The 27,398-nt window shown below is 45.2% G+C and overlaps 1 protein-coding gene across 1 annotated transcript in view; it reads right to left on the reverse strand.

The window, feature by feature from the left end:
• The window catches only part of LOC145359474 (multiple C2 and transmembrane domain-containing protein 2-like), a 473,933-nt gene that overhangs the window by 308,434 nt on the left and 138,101 nt on the right, over nucleotides 1–27,398 (reverse strand). The window contains exons 3-4 of the mRNA XM_080214042.1: nucleotides 17,359–17,412; nucleotides 8,665–8,779 (exon numbers count right to left, since the gene is read on the reverse strand). Of these exons, the coding sequence (XP_080070168.1) occupies nucleotides 8,665–8,779; nucleotides 17,359–17,412 (169 nt within the window). The remainder of the gene's footprint in view (nucleotides 1–8,664; nucleotides 8,780–17,358; nucleotides 17,413–27,398) is intronic.

Raw genomic sequence — 27,398 nt, forward strand, 5'->3', positions numbered from 1 at the left:
ATCTGTATAAAATCAAACACGGGAAAATAACAACAGGGCGTAATTATATTTTGAGAATATCGAACAATAGAGAAAGCTCTCATTGGCAGTAGCTTTTCCTTTGGGTCTGTTAATCTAACCAAATACAGGCATTAAACTTCAACGATTGTAACAGCTTTGTTTCAACTGTATAAACAGAATTTGAATATTTGTTTATGTTTGCAGCTGGCAGCTAGTAAGAATGAATTTAAAGTGCTCACACAAATTAGAACAAAGAACAACACAGCACAGGAAACAGGCCCTTCGGCCCAACAAGCCCACGCCGCCATTTTAACATTCAGCGAGTGCCTCATTCCAATCCTTCTTCAACCTATGACTTTTGCCTACGCCTCTTGGACTCCACAATAAAGGTGTGCAAATTTAGAGAATTACACGTGTGCCAGATTGAAGGAGGTCTAATTGAGGGACAATTTGTTAACACCAATCAGTCTAAAAGCACGTTTTTGGGGTGTGGGAGGAAACCGGAGCGCCCGGCGAAAACCCACGCAAGCACGGGGAGAATGTGCAAACTCCCACAGACACCGACCCCAGTCGGAGATCCGACCCAGGTCCACGTATCTGCACAGCGAACAGTGATAGTCACTGAGCTGTCGTGTTGCCCGTCAGTCGGTCCAGTTTAAGTGTACACTAATGACATGAAGTACTAGGCAGCTCTCGAAGCAACATCCAAGAGCCCTCGCACGACCCATCGCATGTATGCCCCTTGTTGGCCAACAAGGCAGACCGAATCACCTGTGGAAGTAAAAATTCTTTGCTGTGTGCTGCTCAGTAAGAGAAAAGCAACGTTTCCCAGTTTGGTTTTAATAACTGACCATAGCACAGGTCTACATCTCATTCACTGCCTTGCGGCATTTCCAATTCTCACATACTTCTCACAGGGCTTTGCATGTTGCCCTGGAGTTTATTTCACATTCTGGAAATGGTACAAAACGGACACTGTCAGACCGGCCCCAAAGGACGTCCATGGAACCGAAAACTTAAGTGAGGTGTGACATCACCTACGCAAGTTAAAATGACCTCTTCCCAGGTTCCATTTGACTTTCCAACAATGCGGGACACAGACTCGAGTCCATGAGGAAATTTACTCATGTATAAATCGTGGGGACAAACTAGAGGCCAGAAACCTCCTGTCTACAACAGCCAATACACTACATTTGGCCAACAGCTCTTACATTTTGTTGGTGCCACATGCGGGCAATTGGAACTAGCAGGGAGGGCATCATTTGGGCTGAAGGGCCTACTTCCATGCTGTATTGATCTATGACTATATCCTACACGGCACGGTGGTGCTGTGGTTAGCACTGCTGCCTCACAGCACCAAGGACTCAGGTTCGATTCCCAGCTTGGGTCACCATCTGTGCAGAGTCTGCACGTTCTCCCCGTGTCTGTGTGTTTTTCCTCCAGGTGGTCCCACACCCACCAAACCTCCCACCCAACCCAACTCTCCTGATTGTCAGTCTCTTGGGATCGAGGGTGACCTAATTCCATGCTGATCCAATGCATCCTGAGGTGGCTGATAAATCCAATGATCTGCATGCGCCATGTGTAGGGGGCAGGAAGGGGGTTAGCTGGTGCTCGAAGGTTTGGGGGATATGAGAAAGCTCTGGCTGGTAAAAATAGGGGAAATCTCAAGATACAATAAGCATATCAATGGGAAGAGGATAACCAGGGAAAAAGTAGGACTCATTAGGGACTAAGGGGGGAATCTGTGGGAGGACATTGGTAGAATGTTGAATGAAGACTTCACATCTGTCTTCACTCAAGAGAATGAGGACAATAGTATGGAATTCAGGGAGAGAGGCTGTGAGGTTCTTGAGCAAACTGACAGAGGGAAGGACAAGGTATTGGAGATGTTGGCAGCCTTAAAAGGAGATAAATCTCTAGGTCCAGATGAACTGTGCTCTAGGCTGCCATGGGAGATAAGGGAGGGGATTGTAGGGGCTCTGACCCAAATTTTCAAATCCTCTCTGGCCATGGGGAGAGGTGCCAGGCAACTACAGAACAGCTAATGCTTTTTAAGAAGGATTGTCGAGATAAACCAGAGAGCTACAGACCAGTGAGTTTCATAAGAAATAGGAGCAGGAGTCGGCCATCTAGCCTGACGAGCCTGCCCCACCATTCAATAAGATCATAACTGATCTGAAGTGGATCAGTTCCACTTTCCCGCTTTCTCCCCATAACCCTTAATTCCCCTATCAGAAACCTATCTACCCGTGACTTAAATATATTCAGCGAGGTAGCCTCCACCACTTCAATGGGCAGAGAATTCCAGAGATTCACCACCCTTTGAGTGAAGAAGTTCCTCTTCAACTCCGATCTAAACTGCACCCCTCCCCCCCCCTAATTTTGAGGCTGTGCCCTCTAGTTTGGCTATCCTTTCTAAGCTGCAAGAGTCTCTCTACCTCTACCCTCCCTACCCTAAGAATCTCTCTACCTCTACCTTCATGTCAATGATAGGGAAACTATTAGAGAAACTTCTGAAGGAGGGTACGTACCTTCACTGGGAGAGACAACGCTTGATTGGGGTAGTCAGCATGGCTTCATCAAAGGGAGGTCATGCCTAACAAATTTGATTCCATTTTTTGAGAAGGTGAGTAGATGAGGATAGTGCAATTGGTGTGGTTTATACGGATTTCAGCAAAGCCTTTGACAAGATCCAATGATCTGCATGCGTCATGTGTGGGGGATTTGTAAAGAAGGTAAATTTACATGGGACACAGGGTAATGTGATAAAGTGGATTCAAAACTGGCTCAGTTGTAGCAGACTGGGGGTGATGAAGAAGGCTGCTTTAGTAACTAGAAACCTGTGTCCAGTGGCATACCACAGGGATCTGTATTGGGCCCCATTTTATTCGTCATTTATATAAATAACATTGATAACAATGCAGGGGGCAGGATTAGTAAGTTTGCGGATGACACAAAGATTGGACGGGTGGCTAACAGTAAGGTGGAGTGCCTTGAGCGACAAGAAGATAGCAAAGGAATGGTCAAATGGGCAGATAAGTGACAGATGGAATTTAACTCTGAAAAGTGTGAGGTGATACACTTTGGAAGGAATAATTTGACAAGAAAGTATTCAATTAAAGGTAGAACATTAGGAAGTTCTTTGGAATATAGAGATCTTGCTGTGTTTGTCCACAGATCTCTGATAGCAGAAGGGCATGTTAGTAGGGTGGTGAAAAAGACAGATGGGACACTTGCCTTTATCAATCGAGGCACTGATTTCAAAAGCAGGGAAGTCGTGTTGGAGTTGCATGTAACTTTGGTAAGGCCACAGCTGGAGCACTGTGTGGCGTTCTGCTCACCACATTATTAGAAGGATGTGATTGCACTGGAAGGGGGTGCAGAGGAGATTCGCCAGGATGCTGCCTGGGATGGAACATTTAAGTTATGAAGAGAGGTTGGGTTGTTTTCATTGGAGCAGAGAAGATTGAGAGGGGCAACCTGTTCGAAGTGTACAAATTATGAGAGACATGGACAGAGTGGATAAGGAGCAGCTATTCCCCTTAGTAGAAGGGTCAGTCACAAGGGGATATAGGTTTATAGGATATAGGATATAGGTGAGGGGGGAGGTAGTTTTGGGGGGAAATCTTCTTTATCTAGAGGGGAGTGACAGTCTGGAATCCACTGCCTGGAAGGATGGTGGAGACAGGTTGCCTCATATCCCTTAAAAAAACCTAGTGAGCACTTGGCACATCATAACATTCAGGGCAATGGGCCAAGTGCTGGCAGATGGGGTTAGGTGAGAATTCAGGTGTTTCTAATGTGTCAGTGTGGACCCAATGGGTCTCTGCTGCAATGTATGCTTCTATGGTAGATGGGGTGTATGAAGGTTTGCACATTCTCTCCTGTAAATTGTGAAGATTATGCCATAATATTTTCTCTTTCTGTGAGTTTTAATCCTTTCCCCACTTTCCAGTGAGTAAGTAGTATATCAGGATGATCGGAATTAGCTCCCTTCTGATCTTGGGGACTGTGACAAGTGAGAAATCGCTAACAGGCAGAAACTGAAAGCAAAACTCTTCAGTTTGTTTTTCTAGTCAGCCATTAAGTCGGGGAAATTTTTTTGCTGCTTTCAAAATATTACATTTTGAAAATGGAAACAATACAATGTCATTATAATTGGTGCCCCATCCACTACCTTAAACATTCACACTCTCCACCACCAACGCACAGTGACGGCAGCGTGTACCAAGTTCAAGGTGCCCTGAGAAGGTTCTTTCAACAGCACCTTCCAAACCCACGACCACTGCCACTTAGAATGACAAGGACAGCAGACGCATTGAAACACCTAGAATCCTCCTTCACGTCACACACAGTCCCGACATGGAAACACACCGGCCGTTCTTTCACTATTGCTGGGTCATTAACATTGAACACTCTCTCTAACAATACTCTGGGTATATCTACACCACACGGGTGACAATGGTTGAAGAAGGCAATTAGCATATTTAAGGTCAAAATTAAGGGCAACTTAGGTGGTCGTTGGCATTTTGTAGACATTGGAACATCCACTTGCTACATACATAAGAAGGCAGCTCACCCCCCCCGCCTTCCCGAGGGTAACTAGGTATAGGCAACAAACGCTGGCCTAACCAGCAGTGCCCTTATCCCAAAAATGCGAAAGAATCCCTGGTGGGTCGGGGGGACATATCTCAAAACCAAAGCAACCGAGAAGTTTTTCCATACAGAATTGGTTTTGTGCATGAAGAGGAAAGTTGAGAAAGACTCTCATCGTTTCGCCGTTCGGTGACAGGTTTGAGAAATATTTACTCCTCCGGAGATTTGGTAAAGAGAAATACTGTTATTTTATTAAAGGAGTCAGTTAGGTGAAGCAGCATCACAGCTTGTAGATTGGTATTGGAGTTAAAACGCTCTGGCACAGTTGGCCATCCTCTCATTGAGTCTGAAGTATATCGGGTTAAGTCCAACTCCATGTCAATGGCAGAGAGAAAGCAGGCCTCACCCCCAATCCAGCACAAGCTATGACCATAAAGGAAAGCAGACATTGACCACAGCGATTGCATTCATGGGCCACGTCAGGGGAAGTGAACAGGATAACACCTTCAACTGTTAATTACTGACAAAGATTGATCACCAATTAACTGCAGAACAGCAATCTTGAATTTAATCAGAAGAATATCTGAGGGGATGAGACGATAGGAACAATGATAAAAGGTATGGTTCCATAGGTAGGTTTCAGGAAGGCATGTGAAGGTGGGAAGGGAGAAAGTGAAAATGAGGAGGGTGGAATGGAGGGAGAGTGGAATGTATTGGTGAATAACTAGGTAGTAATTCCGGAACAATCCACAATGGAACATTTGCCAAGAACATTTATCTCAACCTGCCAGTTATTACAGTATAGCTCCATCGTTCCATTTTGATTCCCATGAATTCATTCTGAGTCGATCCCACATTACTGTTTGCGCAGCTAGGCTGGATTCTTTGCAAATTGATGATTAATTATACATGTGTATAATGTCTATATTTACACTAATTTGATGGCTAAACAAGGACATTATTAAAAAGAACTTTGATCTCCAGGGATGATTTAGCTGCAATCCTTAATTGTAAATGTTCAAGGTTTGGCTAGGAGTCGCTGTTTGACTCGTCCTGTTCTTTGGAAAGCAAAGATTCCTAGGTGAAAATCAGAAAGTTAAAGACCTGTACCAAGAAACTGACAGAATTTTCCCAGCCCCAGAGTGGCAAGCTTCAAGATGAAAACCCACAAATGAGCAGGAATATTGACCCATTGACACAGGTTCCCACCACTGGGGGGATTTCCCTTCATGGGAGACAGATTGGCTGCCCACTGAGCAGAGGTGGGTAGCCAATTAGCATATCTAAGGTCCCAATTAGGGGCATCTTGGGTGGCCTGTTGGAACATCCACTTGTCACATACAAACACTGCCAGTTTTATGAAGGGAGCTTCACTTTGGAGGATAGAGAGGATTATTGGAGTCAGAGGCTCCAAGTCACAAAGAGCAGAGTGCGGGTAAGAAAAGCAGCTGCCCACTCCCAATGAGCCACCATCTCAAGGGGTTTCCTCTTCTGATCAGAAGGGACCTGTCTGCTTGGCCCCTTCAAATTATTTTCTTAAAGTGACCCCCACACCTCCACAAGAGTGCCTCTATGTTAAGATGACCTCTCGACCTGCCACAGCTGTGCCCAGCCTTGATTGGGTATGCAGTCCCTAAATCAACGGCGGTTACCCTGTGGCCTGGGGGGGTCACATGCAGCCCATCTGGGTTCTGAGTGCAGCCCCAAGGGACATTTTGTTGACCTTTGTCCACGCGCAGAGTTGCCACATTCTCCTGATTTCCGTCCACGTGGTCATTTTCCAACCGGGATGACTGAAGTGATTTGCACATAAAGCAAGTGAAGTGCGTGCTGATTGCTCACAACATTGACTATGAGAGCCGTGTGCTCCCCCTGCGTCCAAGGTGTAAATATCTCTTCTGTTTTTACCAGTTGAAGTTGATGACAGTTCTTTCAATATATAAATGATTAAGCATTTTCTGCAACTCGCCATGATATATTTAGCTTGTTTTAAATGTATTTAATCTTATTTATGGGGTCACAGTTAGTGAACAAGCCTGGTTTCAATCCTGCGGCCCAATGAGATGGGGTGGGGTGGCCCGCTCATGCGGCCCACTCACCCAGGTTGCCCACCACTGCTCTAAATCCCACCCCACTGCAGTGAATTATCGGAGACAGGCAATGAACAGAATGTCCCCGGGAATATCCCTGCCGGATCCCAGATCCTGAATGCAGGCCCAGGATCCCCAGATCAGCATCCCAGAAGCAGCAGGAAAGCTCCATCCTGAAGTCCAGCAACCGGCTAGGACTTGCTGTTCACATTTTTACCTCAGAATCAGATGCGTTTGCAAGCGCACTGCTGGGGATAAAAAAACAAAGGGAAGAAATCTTGCCACTCGAGCTTTGTTCTCGAGATATAGGCATCACGATAAGACAAGAAGGAAACATATAATTTTCACTCTGACTGAGAACCACGGAAATCAGGGCCAGAATTTTCTAGGGCATATGGCAGAGCCACTGAAATCTCTAGTCACAACGGTGGAACTGGAAGATCCCGCTGGTGTGAAGGGCTGGAAAATTCCAGCCTAGGCCCGAACGGCTAAACTTAATGGTGTTTACAACTCTCCCACGTTGGATTCCCCGGTGGGTTTTTCAGCCAATACAATGAGCAGAATCTTCCAGTCTCACCCAACCTGGCACTGTAAATTAGGTCAGCGTACCTCTTAATGATCCGTCTTCCCACTTGCAACAATGAGTGGGATTGGAACGTTTACTCCTCTGATTTCCCCTAACTTTTCAATTCAAATATTCTTCTCTTTCATGGTCATCAGATTCAGGACAGAGGGGCAGAATCGTCCAGTCCCACCAAAGACAACGGACATTTTTAGTTAGTTGCTTTTCCCAGCCCCAGGGTGAGAAAATTCCACCACTGTTTCCGGTGTATGTAGACTCCTCCTGGCCCAGACCCGCCAGCAGGTTACAGGCATCCAATAAAGAACAGTTAAGACAATACAAACGGAATTTATTATTTATGAAGTAGGACTTCAAACATAGCTGCAGGAAAGGACATGGCAGAGAGTACAAAAGAGCTGCTCAGGCCCAACTCAAACTTCTGGCCATTATTCTTTCAAGATGCTTTCCCAGTGCACTCTAAATCGCGACTACAGCCCTGTCTGCGCACTCTCCCATCTCCCAATTCATTGTCCACTTAAACATCCAGGTGTTTCTCCCCAATGAAGTTACAGCCACACTCTTCCCTTCATCTTGAAGATTGTTCATTCCTCAGCTGCTCTCAGTAGGTCATAAATAGGAATAAGGTTGTAGGCCATTCAGCCCATCAAGCCTGTTCCACCATTAAATAAAATCATGCCTGATCTCACGGTGTCCTTGTTTGTCCCCTATTGGTCTCCAGATCAAACATCTGTCTAACTCAGCCCTTGGATATATTCAATGACCCAACCTCCATCGTTCTCTGTGGAAGAAAATTCCAAACAAACCCACAGAGAGAAGAACGCCCTCCACATCCCTACCTTAAACGGGAGGCCCATTATTTTAAAATTATACCCGCCTAGTCCCAGATTCACCCACGAGGGGGAACCATCTCTCAGCATCTGCCTTGTCAAGTCTCCTCAGAATCTTATGGATGGGATTTTACGGCCTCACCCATCCTCAAACCATAAAATTCCGCTCGAGGTCAACGGACATACCTATTGTCCGCCCCTCGTCTGCTCCGATTTCCGTGATGGGCAAGGCGGTAAAATTCCGGCCTATGTGTTTCCATCGGATCACCACTCATTCTTCTAAACTCTAATGAAAATAGGCCAACCTGCTCAATGTTTCCTCGTAAGACAGCACTTCCTCCAAGCAAAACACCACATGAATATGTTACCAAAAGGATTTCTTCTTGACAATTAGTCTTAAGCAAAGCATGCTCCTATCAAATATCAGGGGCCTGGAAGGAGGAAGCCACACTGATGCTATGACCACTTGCAAAATGTTTGGTGATCCCTTTGCCCTCGGTGCATGCTAGGACTGTAAGGTGGCCCATTATAGTGAGTTACAAAAATTGGCATTGAACTTTCTTACCACAGCGATCCCGGATTACCAGATTCCGGCCTTCCTTCAGCTGGACCGTTAGGAGGTACGAGGGTGTACTACATTCCAATGGATCTCGATTCTTCCCTTCCTGTTGTTCGAGGGCCTGGAATTAAAACAAATTGCGTCGATAAATACATCAAACTTTCAAGCAATTAAGATTCGGAGGGAGGCGATGGCCCAGTGGTATTATCGCTAGACTATTAATCCAGAAACCCAGCCAATGACCCAGGTTCAAAGTCCGCCACGGCAGATGGTGGAATTTGAATCCAATTTAAAAAATATCTGGAATTGTCGAAAGATGTGCTGCTTAGGTGCATTAGTCATGCGAAATTCCCCTTCAGAGTATCCAAACAGGTACCAGCACATGGCACTAGGGGATTTTCACAGTAAATTCACTGCAGTGTTAATGTAAGCCTACTTGTGACACTAATAAGTAAACTTTAGAACTTGAAGAAGTCTACTGATGACCATGAAATCATTGTCAATGTGGTTGACTCTCAACTGCCCTCAGGCAAATAGGGATGGGTTGGCCAGTCAGTGACGCCCATGTCCCACGAATGAATAAAAAAAGAGGCCATTCGGCTTATCAAGCCTGCACCAATAACAATCCCACCCAGGCCTGATCCCCAAAACCTCCGTATTTACCTTGCTGGTCCCCTGACACTAAGGAGAAATTTAGCATGGACAATCCACCTAACCTGCACAGCTTTGGAGTTTGGGAGGAAACCGGAGCACCCAGAGGAAACCCATACAGACACAGGGAGAACATGCAAACTCCACCAAGGCTGGAATTGAACTCACATCTCTGTCGCTGTGAGGCAGCACCGCCAACCACCGTACCACTGTTCTCCCTGCTCTCCCTTGATGTCCTTCCCTACCTGACTGCAGTGTTAGCGACTCCATCTGCATTAATACCTTTCTGCTTCCCTTAAAATGGCACTTTCACCCACCTGTTAATATACAGCTTGCAATTTGTATTTTGTTGAGAAAATAAACTTTAGTTTTCAGAATTAAAATTGTAACTGGCGGGCAGCTGGTTGAGAAATAGAACAACTCTGATGTAAATGCAATTTTAACAGGCCTAGGTTTGTGACACTTCAAATAAAACCTGTGCCTATTGTACATGGATAGAATTGATAGTGAAAATTACTTAACAATGGAACATGGAGAAATCAGATTTGCCATGATCTTATTGAATGGCAGCACATTCTTGAGGGGCCAAGTGGCCTACTCTTGCTCCTAATTCTTTGACCTCTTTCTGGAATCAGGCGTTCTGGAGAGGGCAATGCAAACCATTAGAAATATAAATGATTCATATGGGTTGCAGAATCAAGGAACTGTGTTGAAGGTAAAGTATGTTTTTATGTTTCTGTTTGAGACCATCCCAAGTTGCACCATGTTGTCATGGAAGTGTGCTGTGGGGGTGGAAGGTTTTGTTTTAAGTCAACTGAGCGCTCATTCGGAAAGTAGGCAGTTGCAGTTTTGCTTAGACGTAGATCTCATTGGATTGGGAAAGCGAATAGGAAACGATTGTTAGTCTGACCTGCACTTTAAGCGGAGAAAACATAAACTTTACTGTTTGCAATTCAGAATGCAGCTGGGGCTTAAGCTCAGTTTAGATTTTGAGGGGGAAAAATCAACTGGAAAATTTGTCTAGCTTGTCGCCAGAGGAAGAAGTGGACAGTGGTCCTCACAGAGCCTTGTGGCAGAACGCAGTCAGCAGAATTAGCTTGAAAGCTGTGAGAAGGCAGCAGGGTGTCTGTGGCAATTGGAATATGGAGCTGAGGCATCCATAGTTCTGAGGGCTTAAAGAAAATTGTCGGATTCCTTCACCAAAAGCTAAGGGAAGAATCCCCATGAAATTTCATACTTTACAGAGAATATCTGGGACAATCAGGAGAAACCAAAAGGACTTCTGAGCACAGGGGTATAGCTTCCGATTGGCCCGAAAGAGATGAGTGAGGCTTCAAGATTGTTGTAATGTACGAGGGAACTCTTGGGGGGGTGGGTGGGGGGTGCGCAAATCAAAAGTAGAACTCAATTCACAGCATCAATAATACTAAACTATCACCTTAAGTTAAAGTTTATTTAGTAGTGTCACAAGTAGGCTTACATTAACGCTGCAATGAAGTTAATAGTGTGTACGTTGTTTAATTCTTGTACTCAAAATTTATTTTTGTTCAAATGTGAAATCTTGTGGTGTGGTTCTGTCAATTGATCACTGGGCATTCGAATTGCTTCTGAATACTCCCCAACAGGGTCATAACATGCTTGCCCCTACATTAGATTCAATATTTTTCTCTCCCATTCTCTCCTGTTACCACCTGATCTTTGACTGATTTCCCCCTCTGTAGCCCGGTACTCACACTATCCTCTGCTTGTGTCTGGCCTATTGCAGCATTGTGATTGGTGGCTTTGACCAGGACAATGACCTTGGAACAGGAATAGGCCCTTCAGCCTCCGGAGGCCACTCTGTCATTTAGTTTGATAATTTGCTAACTCCATTTACCTGCCTTGTTTTCATATATTTTAACTCCTTACTGACCAAAAATGTATCAATCTCCATTTTAGAAATTTCCATTTGCCCCCTCCCATCACCTCAGCAGCTTTACTGGGCATGAGAGTTCCAGAATTTCACTTCCTGTTGTCATCCCAGAATGACCTTGATATAAGTTAAAGATTATGTCCTGTTGCATTGGCTTCCCCTCGAAGAGGAAACTGTCTCTGCCTATCTACCCGATCAAATCCTTTACAGCTCTGACTATGACGTGGTACCTAACCTCGTCAGCCTTAACCCTTACGAGCTACACAGTCAGTCACTCCATCCCTCGCTGCCATCTTCTCTCTCTGTGGTCCAATCCAACCCTTCTATTGCCCCAGCTGGCTGCCACTTCTGCAGCATCTTCTCCCATCCCCTTCCTCCTGCCCAGCAAAGGAGCTACAGGGAAGTCCCCCTTTGCCTGCTCATATTCTGAAAATAAATATAGATGTTGCAAATATGCTGCTTGAAATGAACTGTTATTAAAAATACAACACTGATTACATCCACTCTCTGTCCACTTGACTGAGACAACTCAGTTAGTTATACTTGATTAGTGATTCTTCTGCAGAACTCTCTTCTTTAGCTCAACATGAGAGCCCCTGTTTGAACATAAGAAACAGGAGCAGGAGTAGGCCATCTGGCCCCTCGAGCCTGCCCCGCCATTCAATAAGATCATGGCTTATTCTTATTGTTTGAGCTTGTTGTCTTACCTAACTGAGCCATAGTGCCATTTTGAAATGATGAAACAAATGAAATCTCTTTTAGTGCTTAATTTCAGATTCTTTTTATTTATTCGTGGGACATTGGCATCGCTGGCTGGCCAGCATTTATTGCCCATCCCTAGCTGCCTGAGGGCAGTTGAGAGTCAACCTCATTGCTGTGGCACTGGAGTCACATGTAGGCCAGACCAGGTAAGGACGGCAGATTTCCTTCCTTAAAGAATGTTAATTAACCAGATGGGTTTTTCCTGACAATAAACAATGATTTCATGGTCATCAGTAGATTCTTAATTATGGCTAATTCTCATTGAAGTCAAACTCTACTATTTGCCGTGGCGGGATTCGAACCTGGGTCCTCAGAGGATTAGCTGAGTTTTTGGATTAATCATCCAGTGAAAACACTGTAGGGATTCTATGTCGTTCATTCTCTGTCTTTCAGACCAACCCTGGCCTTCTCTGAAATAGCATGGGATCTTTTGCATCCATCTGAGAGGACAGATGGGGCCCAGTTTGAATGATCATCTGAAAGAAAGCACCTCCAACAGTGCAGTATCCCCTCAGCACGACACCGAAGTATCAGCCTATACAAAGTGCTCAGGTGTCTGGAGTGACAGTCTGAGAGCTAGCCACTGAGTCATAGCTGGCAATGAGCCAAGGGAAGGTGCCGAGAGTGAGGGCAGGTGAGGAGTCTTCAGTTTCTATTCTATTGCCACCACTGAGAGGGGAAGTCAGTAGGGCTGCGTTGCAAATGAGGCAACGATACAGCCACCGGCAGAAGTAGAAGGATCTGCGGCAGATACTAACTGCTCGCCTGCTCAAGGCTTTGTGCAGTCTGTCAGAGCGGCTGTTAAACTGCTGCTCTGTCCCAATGGCTGTGAGATTGCAGCAAATAACTTCAACCTTGTGACTGGCCCTGAAGCACCTGTCACTTGGCAGAGCTCCTAAAAGCCTCACTGGTGGAAAGTGCTGCAACCTCGAACAGACTTGGCTGACAATGACAGTAGTGACCATCTGTAGCGTCGGCCTCTGGAATTTACTCAATAGTTTTGAAATCTTCCCAGTCCTGGATTGGTCTTTCGGAATCTCTTTTGGTTAAGAGTTCTCCATGTTGTTCATTTTTCTCATCCAAGACTCTCATTCCAATGTCTGTTCCTTCTCCTACCTTATTATTGTTATTTAAAAGGCGAAAAGCTTCAGCATGCTACGGTGCAGAGGGACCTGGGGGTCCTTGTGCACGAATTGCAAAAACCCAGTCTGCAGGTGCAGCAGGTGATTAAGAAGGCGAATGGGATGTTGGCCTCTATAGCGAGGGGGATAGAATATAAAAGCAAGGCGGTCTTGCTGCAACTGTACAGGGTACTGGTGAGGCCGCAGCTGGAGTACTGTGTGCAGTTTTGGTCGCCGCACTTGCAGAAGGATATATTGGCCTTGGAGGGAGTGCAGAGGAGGTTCACCAGGCTGATACCAGAGATGAAGGGGTTAGCCTATGAAGAAAGGCTGAATAGACTGGGTCTGTACTCGTTGGAGTTTAGAAGGATGAGGGGGGATCTTATAGAGATGTATAAGATAATGAAGGGGATGGATAGGGTAGAGGTAGAGAGATTCTTCCTGCTTAGAAAGGATAGCAGGACTAGAGGCCTCAAGATAAGGGGGGGAGCAATTTAGATCAGAGTTGAGAAGGAACTTCTTCACTCAAAGGGTGGTGAATCTCTGGGATTCTCTGCCCGTTGAAGTGGTGGAGGCTACCTCATTAAATATATTTAAGTCACGGGTAGATAGGTTTCTGATAGACAAGGGAATTAAGGGTTATGGGGAGAAAGCGGGAAAGTAGAACTGATCCACTTCAGATCAGCCATGATCTTATTGAATGGTGGGGCAGGCTCGAAGGGCTAGATGGCCTACTCCTGCTCCTATTTCTTATGTTCTTATGTACCTTCCCCCAGAGGCTCCTAAAATTAAACATTTGCCTAGTCAGATTCCATTCCTTCATGAGCACCGGTCATGACCAGTTCTTATCCACTCCGCTACGTAACCAAAACTTGGGTTCCTTTAAGGTTTTCAAAGTTCTTGTCAGGGTTCAGTGATGCTGAGTCAAGAGATGGTTTCTTAATATCAGCTGATTGTCAAACTCCCCGATCCCTTCCAGCATCAGAACTTACAATGAAATGATTGGTTTTCATTCTCCCGCTTGTTACGCTGTTTTATCCGCAAGGCAGTCCAATCCCTGGGCCAGGAATTTTTGGATGGTTCCCCACACGGCCATTATTGAAGTCAGTCACATCCTTGCCAATCACAGCAGTGCTGTGGTTGTTCGCCACACCATGGAGAGCTGATTGGCTGGAGGCTAGGTCTCCACCCCTCCCTCAGATTGTGAAGGTGGGGGGGAGGTGGTGGGGAACAGTGATGGACTGAACACCATCCCCCTCACCACCCCACCTGCCTGCCGAGCCCACCACTCGTAAAATTGTAGGAAGGTTGACGCAGGAGCGAGAGCAGTGAGAAGACCACAGTGGATTTTCTGCCTCCGCTGCCATGGAAACTAGCCAGCAGTGGATAGTCACTTAGTGTCAATGCAGTTTTATCCGTTTTATTATTATATTTCATTTATCAGAGTAGGTTTACATCAAAACTGCAATGAAATTACTTTGAAAATCCTCTAATCGCTACACTCCGGCGCTTGTTCGGATACACTGAGGGAGGATTTAACATGGCTAATGCACCTAACCAGCATGTTTTTCGGATAGACACGGTGAGAATGTGCACAGACAGTGACCCGAGCTGGGACCCAGCTCCCTTCCTCAGCTCCCACTCTGGGCAAGCGTTGGACTTGGCTGCTCAATAACAATAATGTAATAACTCTTCGGAGGCAGAAATCCCTTCACCAAAATCCCTTTCCTTACAATTCCATCAGCAATGCGCAGAGTGCTAGCAGTCAGCAGTCTACCTCCGGGAGTGCCAGAGGAACAGAAGTAAATACAAGTACCAGACTCCCTGACTGGGCCATCAACAGACTCCTAAATCAGGAACTTCTTATTCCAATAAGCCAACCTCACTGAAGTCATTACAAAAAAACGAGCAGCACGGTAGCACAATGGTTAGCACTGCTGCTTCACAGCTCCAGGAACGTGGGTTCGATTCCTGGCTTGGGTCATTGTCTGTGTGGAGTTTGCACATTCTCCTCATGTCTGTGTGGGTTTCCCCCGGGTGCTCCACTTTCCTCCCACAGTCCAATGATGTGCTGATTAGGTTGCTTGGCCATGCTAAGTTGACCGTAGATGCATAGGTTAGAGGATTAACGGGTAAAATATGTACGGATATGGGGGTAGAGCCTGGATGGGATTGTGGTCGGTGCAGACTCAATGGGCCGAATGGCCTCTTTATGAATTCTATGAATTTTCATTTTTATAGCATCTTTAATATTTTGAAACATCCCAAAGGGGCATATATTTGGCCAAATGAGGTGGCTTTTAAGGAATGTCTTTAGAGAGGAAAGAAGTTAAGAGAGGCAGCGGAGAAATAAATGGGTGATATTCCAGAGCTTGAGACCAGACAACTAAAGGCATGGCCACCGACAGTACAGAATTCACATTAACAATGGCAGAATTACAGTGGCACGGTGGCATGGCTGTCTCACAACGCCAGGGAGCCAGGTTCAATTCCAGCCTCGGGTGACTGTGCAGAGTCTGCACGTTCTCTCCGTGTCTGCATGGATTTCCTCCGGGTGCTCCGGTTTCCTCCCTCACTCCACAAAGATGTGCAGGTTAGGTTGACTGGCCTTGATAAATTGATGCTGAGCATCAGGGAAATGAGTAGGGTAAAACGTGAGGTTACAGGGTGGTACTGTTGTTGGCGAATGCTCGATGGGCCGAATGTGCACTTTCTGCCTTCTGCACTGTTGGGATTCTATGAATTGGAAGAGTGCGGATATCATGAAAGAATGTGGGGTTGGAGCAGCCAAAGAAGCACGAGAATTTTAAAATCAAGGCATTGCTTGATCTGGAACCAATGTAGGTCAGTGAGCAGAGCGAGGACAGGAGAAGGGGACAGTATGCTCCCTCCCTCCTAAGCCAAAGCAGACCCTGGAATTCACACTCAATCCCATCCTTCCCGCTTCAAGTCACTTTTTTCCCATTTTACCTCGAGCGGGCCTTGAACCATTACATTCGGGCCCTTTCCCCAACGCTCGAAGCCACACGTGTGTGTGGGCGCATGGCAAACCAGAGGGTACCACACGGGTACCTAATGTACAACTACACCATCAAACAGAAGGAAACCACACTCAGGCCATGCACAATAATAAATCATTAGAGAAGGTCTTGCTTCCTATCCTTTCATTCTTCTCTCACAATAAGACAATGACCAAACTGACTCCACTGTTGAACCACTAGAAGACATTTTCTCGTTATTTGTGCGGATAAAGGCCACACTTGGAATACTTTGCAATTCTGGTCACCCAGGATATTATTAAACTAGAAAGAGTGCAGAAAAGATTTACCAGGATGCTACTGGGACTTGATGGTTTGAGTTATATGGAGAGGCTGGATAGACTGGGGCTTTTTTCCCTGGAGTGTAGTAGGCTTAGGGGTGATCTTATAGAGCTCTATAAAATAATGAGGGGCATAGATAAGCTAGGTAGTCAATATCTTTTCCCAAAGGTCAGAAGTCTAAAACTAGAGGGCATAGGTTTAAGAAAGAGGGGAGAAAGGGTCTATAAGATCAATTTTTTCCACGCCGAGGGTGGTGAGTGTCTGGAACAAGCTGCCTGAGGTAGTAGTAGAGGCAGGTACAATGTTGTCTTTCAAAAAGCATTTGGACAGTTACATGGGTAAGATTGGTATAAGAGGGATATGGGCTAAATACGGGCAATTGGGACTAGCTTAGTGGCAAAAACTAGGCGGCTTGGCCAAGTTAGGCCAAAGGGCCTGTTTCCAAGCTGCAAACCTCGATGACTGAGTGGAAATAGATCAGTTAAATTAGCGTGGACAAAATTTAAAATGTAGACTTAAACAGCTCACGACACAAGACCAGCTTACTTCAATATAAAATTAAAATGAGCATTTCAATGCAAATGTCACTGAAGACAACACATCACAAGTAAATTATCGTGGAAAGCAAAGAGTATAAATAATGTGTTATTTTTGTTTAACCTTTCTGTCTACAAGAAACTCCAGAGATCAAATAGTTGTTTTTTTCAATCTACAGACTGTTTTAGCTTCTAAAGTCTTGTGTCCAAATTACGCAGACCGCATCAAATTTAACAATTTAGCAGAAATGCTAACTCATTTAAATTATTAAAATAGTGTGGAGAGGAATCTGATAGGAGTGGATTAACCATCTGTACATGGTTCTCAGTTTGATCCGAACTCACAAGCCTTTCAGTTCTTGTCCGATTAAAGTTTAAGTCGCAAACAAAATTGTTACCTGTTCATCGAAGAATTGTGAACTTTGTGACGAATCGAGGTCACTGAAATCATCCTGAAAGATAAAATATTTTGTTTAGGGACAGGAAAGACTTTAGAACAAGCATTTTCTAATAAAACAGAACGAGATTAGCGTAATGAAAGAGATAATAAATGGATTATTGATTTTAAGAAACTGCATACATTTGGAGACACAAAGTGTTTTTTATCATGACCATCAGGGGACACATCCTACCAAGCAACTGCATTAGATTGTGGCTCCACTGATTTTGTACAAATTAGGGACAGGAGTAGGCCATTCGGCCCTTTGAGTCAGCTAAACCATTTGATAAGATCATGGCTAATCTTCCTATACCCTTTTGACACCCTTATCAGTGAAGAGTCTACCTAACTTAGCCTCAAATATATTTGATTTGATTTACTATTGTCACATACATTAGCATACAGTATTGTTTTTTGCGAGCTATACCTCTCACAGAGAAGGAAACGAGAAAGTGCAGAATGTACTGTTACAATCATAGCAGAGTGTTAAAAAAAGATCAACTTAATGCAAGATAAGGCCATTCAAAAGTCTGACAGCAGCAGGGAAGAAGCTGTGCTTAAGTTGGTTGGCACGTGACCTCAGAGTTTTGTACCTTTTCCACACGGAAGAAAGTGGAAGAGAGATTGTCCAGGATGCGCGGGGTGCTTCGTTATGCTGGCTGCTTTGCTGCAGCAGTGGGAAATGTAGACAGAGTCAACGGATAGGAGGCTGGTTTGCGTGACGGACTGGGCTACACTCACAACCTTTTGTAGTTCCTTGCAATCTTGGGCAGAGCAGGAGCCATACCAAGCTGTGATACAACCAGAAAGAATGCTTTCTACGGTGCATCTATAAAAGTTGGAGAGTCTTAGCCGACACACCAAATTTCCTTAGCCTTCTGAGAAAGTAAAGGGGTTGGTGGGCTTTCTTAACTGTAGCGTCTATAGTTAATAAATACTATAGAATATAGTCCCATGATCCTGCACTCTGGGAAGAGAATTCTAATAGAGTCATGATTGTCTGAGAGGAAGAACGTCTCGTTATTTGCATCTTAAATGGATGATCCTTTACTTGTAAACCGTGCCACCTCCCCCCAGTTCTAGTCTCTCCTACAAGGGGGAAATATACTTTCATCATCTCACTTGTCCACTTTATATTAGAACATGATTTTGTAAAGATCTACCTGAAACAATCTGACACTCAATAAAAAGGCAACCGCAACTGATATTTTATTGGGGAGATAAATTGTCAGTGGCATTTATATTTATACAGTATTTGCACAGTATGCAAACTAGCTAACTTGTCACAACTAGTCTATGTCAGTGTGTAATGATGAATGTCGATATGCATCCAGTTTAATAACAAATACTGGGATATCTACTGGTACGGTTACAGTGGCACAGTGGTTAGCACTGCTGCCTCGCAGCACCAGGGACCCAGGTTCAATTCACAGCTTGGGTCAATGTCTGTGAGGAGTTTGCACTTTCTCCCAGTGTCTGCGTGGGTTTCTAGTCAGACAGATAGTCAGTCAGATCTTCACTCAGTCAGAACTTCAGTCAGTCAGTCAGACAGATACACTATCATTCCATTCACAGGATGAGTGAAGCTAGCTTAGATACGAAGTGAGTAAAATCTTTTAATCAGACTCCTGGATGTGAATGAGAGAACTGGTGATGAGCCAACAGGTGTTCAGGTTGTAGAAATTGTGAACGAGGGGAATCTGTTAAAGAGTGATGCAGTTGGGGAAGTTCCAAATGATGAAACGGTTCCTGTTCGTCAGAGTGTTCAGGATTAATTGTTTCTGATGCCCAAGAACTGATTTTCATTTGGTTTGTTTGAGTATTCTGTATTTCTGATTTTGACAACACTTGTAGTTTATGTTATTTTTGATGCTTTTTGATGGGTAGCCATCATCACTTTAGACATTTTCATCTGTTTACACAAATTATCAGTGAAGTACTGGTTTTGATGCCTTATCAATGCTTTTATTGTTTGAGGTAACTTGATAGTTGGCACGTCTTCCGAGTATAAATCTCCTCAACTTAGGGTAGTGGGTGTATTTACTCTCGCTGTTGATATGTGTAGCTCACTAATAAGTCTTTAAAGTTCAGCCTTACGAAATTTTAGTCATCTAAGGTTTAGCTTTCAAACTAGGTCTTGTGGGGAGGCAGCACGTTGGCTCAGTGGTTAGCACTGCTGCCTCACAGCGCCAGGGACCCGGGTTCAATTCCGGCCTCTGGTGCCTGTCTGTATGGAGTTTGCACATTTTCCCCATGTCTATGTGGGTTTCCTCCGGGTGCTCCGCTTTCCTCCCACAGTCCAAAGATGTGTGGGTTACATGGATTGGCCGTGCTAAACTGCCTCTTAGTGTCGGGGGATTAGGAAGGTAAATATGTGGGGTTATGGGGATAGGACAGGGTCTGTCAGGGATTGTTGACAGTGCAGGCTCAATGGACCAAATGGCCTCTTTCTGTACAGTAGATCCTATGATTCTACAATGATGAAGAGGTGGTATTTGTAGGAGACCGCCTAAAGAAAGTGTTTTTTAATTCTTTTATCACATGAAGGGGAAACATTACTCCTGTAATGTTTCTGTAATTACTACTGTATTACTCCTAAACCATATGTAGCTCCACCAAAAATTCTTATACCAAGTTGGAGGTAACAATGGGCGTTTGTTAACTTGACAATAGTTAGGTCTGTGGATACATGGAGTGACAATGCAAATTCCCTGGTTCCATGGTTACATAACGTTAGGCTTATTGCACACTCAATTGTCCCACAGCAGGTAGCACTTAGGCAGTATGGTGGCACAGTGGTTAGCACGGTTGCTTCAGAGTGCCAGGAACCCAGGTTCAATTCCCGGCTTGGGTCACTGTCTATGCACAGTCTGCGCCTTCTCCCTGTATCTGTGTGGGTTTCCTCCGGGTGCTACAGTTCCCTCCCACAGTCCGAAAGACAGGCTGGCTAGGTACACTGGCCAGGCTAAATTCTCCCTCAGTGTACCCAAACAGGTGCAGGAGTGTGGCAGCTAGGGGGGTTTTCACAGTAACTTCATTGCAGTGTTCATGTAAGCCTACTTATGACACTCATAAATAAACTTTAAAAAATCTTTAAATTTTACACCTGTAAAAAATAGATCTGTACTTTACACCTAAAGTAACCTCAGAACTACAAAATAGGTTCGTTATTAAGGAAACTGGTAAAATTATATACGATAATGTCCATCACAAATTAATACTTGTAGTGTTAGATATAGAACATAGAACAGAGAACACTACAGCACAAACAGGCCCTTCGGCCCACAAGTTGCGCCAATCCATATATATCCATACCTACCAGGCCACAGAACTATCTGTAACTCCCAATCCCATTAAATCCCATGTACTCATCCAGAAGTCTCTTAAAAGACCCCAGCGTCGTCTCTACCACCACCAACGGCAGCCGATTCCACTCACTCACCACCCTCAGTGAAAAACTTACCCCTAACATCTCTGTACTTGCTCCCTAGCACCTTAAACCTGTGTCCTCTCGTAGCAACTATTTCAGCCTTGGGAAATAGCCTCCGAGAATCCAACCTATGTATACCTCTCAACATTTTATAAACCTCTATCAGGTCGCCTCTCAACCTTCGTCTCTCCAGGGAGAAGGGACCTAGCTCCCTCAACCTATCTTCATAAGGCATGCCTCCCAATCCAGGCAACATCCTTGGAAATCTCCTCTGCACCCTCTCAATAGTTTCCACATCCCTCCTGTAGTGAGGCAACCAGATTCAACTAGCAGAATGATGCCCTTCTCAAATTAGGGACCTGTATTTACATCTAATTCAGAAGTTGTTAGGTCAAGAGACAGCAAATAAGTTCATAAGATATAGGAGCAAAATTAGGCCATTCAGCCCATTGAGTCCATCCTGCCATTCAATCATGGCTGATATGCTCCTCATCCCCATTTTCCTGCCTTCTCCACATAACCTTTCATCAATTAAAAATCTATCTAACTCTTCCTTAAATTTACTCACTGTTCCAACACCCACTGCACTTTGGGGTAGAGAATTCCACAGATTCACACTCTTTGGGAGAAGTAGTTTCTCCTCAACTGTTTTAAAATTGCTACCCCTTATCCCAAGACTATGACCTCTTGTCCTAGAATGTCCCACAAGAGGAAGTATCTGCTCCATGTCTACTTTATCCATACTTTTTATCATCTTATATACCTCAATTTGATCTTCCTCCATTCATCTCAATTCCAGAGAGTAAACTGTTCAACCTCTCTTCATACGAATAGGGAGAGGGAAGTATATTTGCGAATCAAATGGTCGGCAAAAAAGAGAATTACTCAGTGATTTAGCAGTGGACTATGGTGTGGGCATGTTCACTGTTAACGCACTTGATCTCGCCAAGTTGGATAATAAACTTCGAATTTTAATGAAAAAGATCAAACAAGCTTTAACTTACATAAATGCTAATGGCCAACTGAACACTGAAAGGGAGCTAATTGAAAATTAAGCTGATAACTATACGGTTACAATATTAGAAGAATGCGCTAAGATTTATTAAAGGGAAAATTACAGATAATGGTAGACCGCAGAACAGGACTCGGTGCAGTATTAATGGTAATTGGATTATCCCAAACAGGCACTGGAGTGTGGCAACTAGGGGATTTTCACAGTAACTTCATTGCAGTGTTTGTGACATTAATATATAAACTTTAAAATCATTAAATCCCTAAAGTGCAGAAGGAGGCCATTCAGTCCATCGACCCTGCACTGACAACAATTCCACCTCGGCCCTATCCCCGGAACCCCACCCTTGTCAGTCCCCCTGATACTCTGGGGCAATTTAGCATAGCCAATGCACTTAAGACCAGAGACTTACTAGAAATACATGACGGGCATGTGTACAGCTGCTCTGACACTGCCCGGGATCTTTGTTTAAAGTTTATTTATTAGTGTCACAAATAGGCTTATATTAACACTGCAATGAAGTTATTGTGAAAATCCCCTAGTTGCCACACTCCAGCGCCGGTTCGGGTACACTGAGGGAGAATTTAGCATGGCCAATGCACCTAACCAGCACGTCTTTCAGACTGTGGGAGGAAACTGGAGCACCCGGAGGAAACCCATGCAGACACGGGAAAAATGTGCAGACTCCACACGGACAGTCACCCGAGGCCGGAATTGAACCCGGGTCTCTGGCACTGCGTGACAGCAGTGCTAACCATGCCACCAACATTTCTCCAGTCCCTCCAGGAACAGTGCTACAGTGGCTGGAAGAAGAACTGCAAGAAGCTTCCTGAGCCCTTTCAGGGAATTGGAGAAAAGGTACAAAGGTCAGAGGCCTGGGTGGGTAGGGGCGGGAAGGCCTATGGTGGCCACAGAGCAGGCAATTTGTCTCTCGGGGGATAGGCTGGAGGGAGAGGACAATCTAAAAGTTCCCAGGCCCTAAAGGCTTCTGATGAAGGCACCCACCTTCACCTTTCTGCCCGAGATCTAACTCATTTCATTTCCAGCCATCGCAACAGTCCCGCTCCCCGCCTCCACCACCACCACACCCCACCCCACGCCTGTCATCCACCCAGCAGCCTAACGGCTGGGTGGGTAAACCACCTTTTAAGCGTTCATTCATGGCCACTTCCAGGCCTCAACTGGGGAAAAGGCAGGATTCCCATTCGAAGCCCTGTCCACCCCAGCATGAAATTGTTCCGAGTTCCAAACAAGTAGGAACTCAGAAGGGATCCTCTCCATGCAATTTCAATTTAGGCCTCGGATGACCGTGTAGAGTCTGCACGTCCTCCCTGTGTCTGCGTGGGGTTTCCTCCGAGTGCTCCACTTTCCTCTCTCAGTCCAAACATGTACAGGGTTACACGACCATGCTAAATTGTCCCTGGATGTCCAAGGATGTGTAGGTAGGGGGAGTGGGGAAGCGGGATTAGCTACGGTAAATCCATGGGATTACGGGATGAGACGTGAGCCTGGGTAAGATGCATTTTCAGAGAGTCAGTGCAGGCTCAATGGGCTGAATGGCCTCCTTCTGCACTGTAGGGATGCTATGGGATTTGAGTGAGGTCTCTCATTGTTATGGTGAACAAGGTACATCAACTCCACCAAACAGTAATCCCATACAGCGCATCTGTGCAGGAATTCAATTCCGAATTGTGCCAGGGGATATAAAAACACAATAACTCAGGAAGCAATTAGCCATGGGCATTTGTCCACAGGCCAAACCAACTGGAAAATAGAACTCAGTGCATGAATAGTGTCAAATATCAACCTTTACTCGTGCCAAAGAGTATCTTGAATACTTTATTAATTGTCTTTATTCGGATGGAATGGTTGTATGGGGAAAATGATACAGACAAATAAACTAACAGTCACCTTGACAATCTGAGAATCTGGGTCCCATTTAGAAAAGAAGCTGGTGCTTGTGAATGGGATGGCAAAGATCTTCAAATATCCCAAAAACTCCAACTGGTGTCTTTGAGGAAAAGACAGTCTTACTCCAGCCTTGTCCGTGTGCTCTTTGACAATACGGCTGGTTATGAATGGCTCCCCAGTCTAACAAGCCCATCACAGAATTAAAACCAGGCCCTTTAGCAGCAAAATCCTTCCCACACAGAGTACAATATCAGAGAATCCCTACAGTGCACAAAGAGGCCATTCAGCCCATTGAGTCTGCACTGACAACAATCCACCCAAACCCTAATCCCTTAATCCCATGCTAACCTAACTGGTTCCCCTGACACTAAGGGGCAGTTTAGCACGGCCAATCAACCTAACCCACACACCTTTGGACTGTGGGAGGAAACCGGAGCATCCGGAGGAAACCCACGCCAACACAGGAAGGACGTGCAAAGTCCACACAGACAGGGACCCGAGGCAGGTGAAATCTGGAACTTTCCTCCCCATCGGCCTCAATATGGTGGCACTTGAAATCTTTAATGATCGCCTGGTTTCCTGACCAGAAGGGACCAAGCACTTGCTTTAATGAGATGGATTTCAAGGATGGTCATTAAACCCCTACACCGATTCAAGAATAAGCATAAGAATAATGCCACATCTTGTGATGCCCACATCTCAAGGATGAATAATAGGGAAAGAAACCCTTCACAATGGTGAATGTTATAATGCAGGGCCGCACTTCAGCGGGGAGGAGAGACACCATTACAATGAACCACTCAAGAAACAAGAGTACTTCTCCGATGTCACCTGGGCTTTGACTTGTTCGTCTTTTGTTCCATTTGGCCAAGAGACACTCGGACTGATTAAACAAAAAACACTTTCTTCCCATCAGCAAAGACAGATTGATGTGTGTGGAGGCAGTGAACATCACAGCCAATGGTAATTCTGACAGCTGTGAACACAATCTTCTTTGGCATTTATTTACGCCCACATTACCTGGAATATCCACTCCTTGCAGGGTGGCAGCAACAATGGGATTCAGATGAGCCTCTGGGCTAAGCTTACAGAGTTATTTTTCTTTAGAAGCGAATACCTTTTCGACAGCTGTAATTGGCCATTCATTTAACAGCCCAGAAAATTGGCAGCTCACAGTCTTTGTAAGAGATTTGAGAGCAGATCCTAATTAGGGGCAGCACGGTGGCACAGTTAGCACGCTGCCTCACAGCGCTTGGAACCCAGGTTCAACTTTGGCCTCGGGTGACTGTCTGTACAGAGACTGCATGTTCCCCCCATGTCTGCGTGGGTTTTCCTTATGGCGGCACGTCAGTTAGCACTGCTGCTTCACAGCACCAGGGACCCGGGTTCAATTCCAGCCTCGGGTCACTGTCTGTGTGGAGTTTGCAGGTACTCCCCGTGTCTGCGTGGGTTTCCTCTGGGTGCTCCGGTTTCCTTCCACACTCCAAAGTTGTGTAGGTTAGGTTGATTGGCCGTGCTAAATTGCCCCTCGGTATCAGGGAGATTAGCAGGGTAAATACACGGGGTTAAGGCCTGGGTGGGATTGTTATCAGTGCAGGGTCGAATGGCCTCCAACAGCACTGTAGGGTTTCTATGATTCACTGGCCAGGTTTGAACTGCATTGCGTACCACACTGTTCAAGAACTTACTCAGATGAGAAAGTGATTACATAACACAGTGTTATCTTGTCAACCAGGGTGCAGTCCAGGGGGCCCAACTGTCCTGCTTTTTTTAAATGGGATCATCCATAATTTCACTCATCATCCTGCGTCCCGAACTGCTTCTTCACGGGACGATAATTGTCTTGTATTTCTCAAGTCATTTTCACCACCAGCCAGAAGATGGAGCTAGACTGGAGTTGTGGAGAAGCCATCTTTACATGGGGCAATGTGTAGGTGGTCATCTATACAACTCTGCTGCGCCACAGGATGCTGAATGAAAGGGGCTTCACCGAGTGTTCTGTCAATGAGGAGTATGGACAGCTTGACTAAAAACAACATAAGAATCTGAGATAATAATGTCACAACCCACTTTGAAATATAGATTTTCATCTTGCTATTTGTGTTACAGCTTTCTAGAATTCCTACAGTGCAGAAGGAGACCATTCAGCCCATCAAGTCTGCATCAACTCTCTGACAGAATATCCCACCTAGGCCCCATCCCCGGGACCGCACACATTCACCCTGCTAGTCCTCATAACCTACACATCTTGGGACATGAAGGGGCAATCTAGCATGGCAAATCTACCTAACCTGCTCATTTTTGGATTGTGGGAGGAAACTGAAGCACCCAGAGGAAACCCTACAGGAAAAGGCCATTTTGCCTAAAATTTTGTATTCGTTGCAGCTCCATATTTTATAGCAACATAGAAAATAGAAGCAGGAGGAGGCCATTTGGCCCTTTAAGCCTACTCTACTATTCATTTTGATAATGGCAGATCATCAAATTCAATATCCTGATCCCACCACCCCACCCCCACCTCCAAATTCCTAGAACGCCCTCCCTAACAGGGGCAGCACGGTGGCACAGTGATTAGTGCTGCTGCCTCACTACACCAGGGACCTGGGTTCAACTCTCGGTTTGGCTCACTGTCTGTGCGGAGTTTGCAGCTTCTCCCCGGGGTTTCCTCCAGGTGCTCCGGTTTCTTCCCACAGTCCAGGGAGGCGTGATGGTTAGGTGCATTGGCCACGCTAAATTCTCCCACGGTGAGCCCAAACAGGTGCCGGAGCGTGGCAACTAGAGGATTTTCACAGTAACATCATTGCGCTTTTCATGTATGCCTACTTGTGACAAAGTAATGAGTTTTAAACTTTGGTTGTGCAACGGTTCAGGAAGGAAGCTCACCACCACCTTTTCATGGGCAATTAATGCTGGCCAGCCAGTGATGCCCAGATCCCACGACTAAATGAATTAAAATAAAGCTTTCATTGTTTTTCAAAGCAAGAACTATTCAGATGCTTCAAACAGTGAAGATTCAAGGAATCAGCTTACAACCCCGTACCTTCCACTGACACAAATTAAAACAATTCACAAATTATTCGACTGTGTCACAATTGAGACACGAATTCACTCCCCCGCCACCTCGTCCCACCCCATCACCACCTCACTTTCAAGGAGCTTCAAAGAGTCATGAATGAAGCCCAGTCCATCACACTAACCAACCACCGACTCCTTCTGTACTTCCTGCTGCTTCAGAAAAGCAATCTGCATGATCAAGGATACCATACACGCCGGACATTCTCTCTTCCATCTTCTTCCGTCAGGAAAAAAAGATACAAAAGTCTGAGGACACATACCAACCGACTCAAGAAGAGCTTCTTCCCTGCTGCCATCAGACATTTGAATGGACCTACTCGTATTAAACTGATCTTTCCTTGCACCCTAGCCATAATTATAACACTACATTCTGCAGTCTCTCATTTCCTACTCCCCTATGTACTCTATGAATGGTATGCTTGGTCTCTATAGTGTGAAAGAAACAATACTTTACACTGTATCCCAATACATGTGACAATAATAAATGAAATCAAATTTCAGCACAGGAAACTCAATCGTTGAACTCCCCATGCTGGAATGACGATTAGCCAGAGGACATTCAATTAAACAG

This window comes from Carcharhinus amblyrhynchos, chromosome 28 (genome assembly GCF_965287045.1).
Source record: "Carcharhinus amblyrhynchos chromosome 28, sCarAmb.v2.hapA, whole genome shotgun sequence".
Classification (NCBI taxonomy): domain Eukaryota; kingdom Metazoa; phylum Chordata; class Chondrichthyes; order Carcharhiniformes; family Carcharhinidae; genus Carcharhinus; species Carcharhinus amblyrhynchos.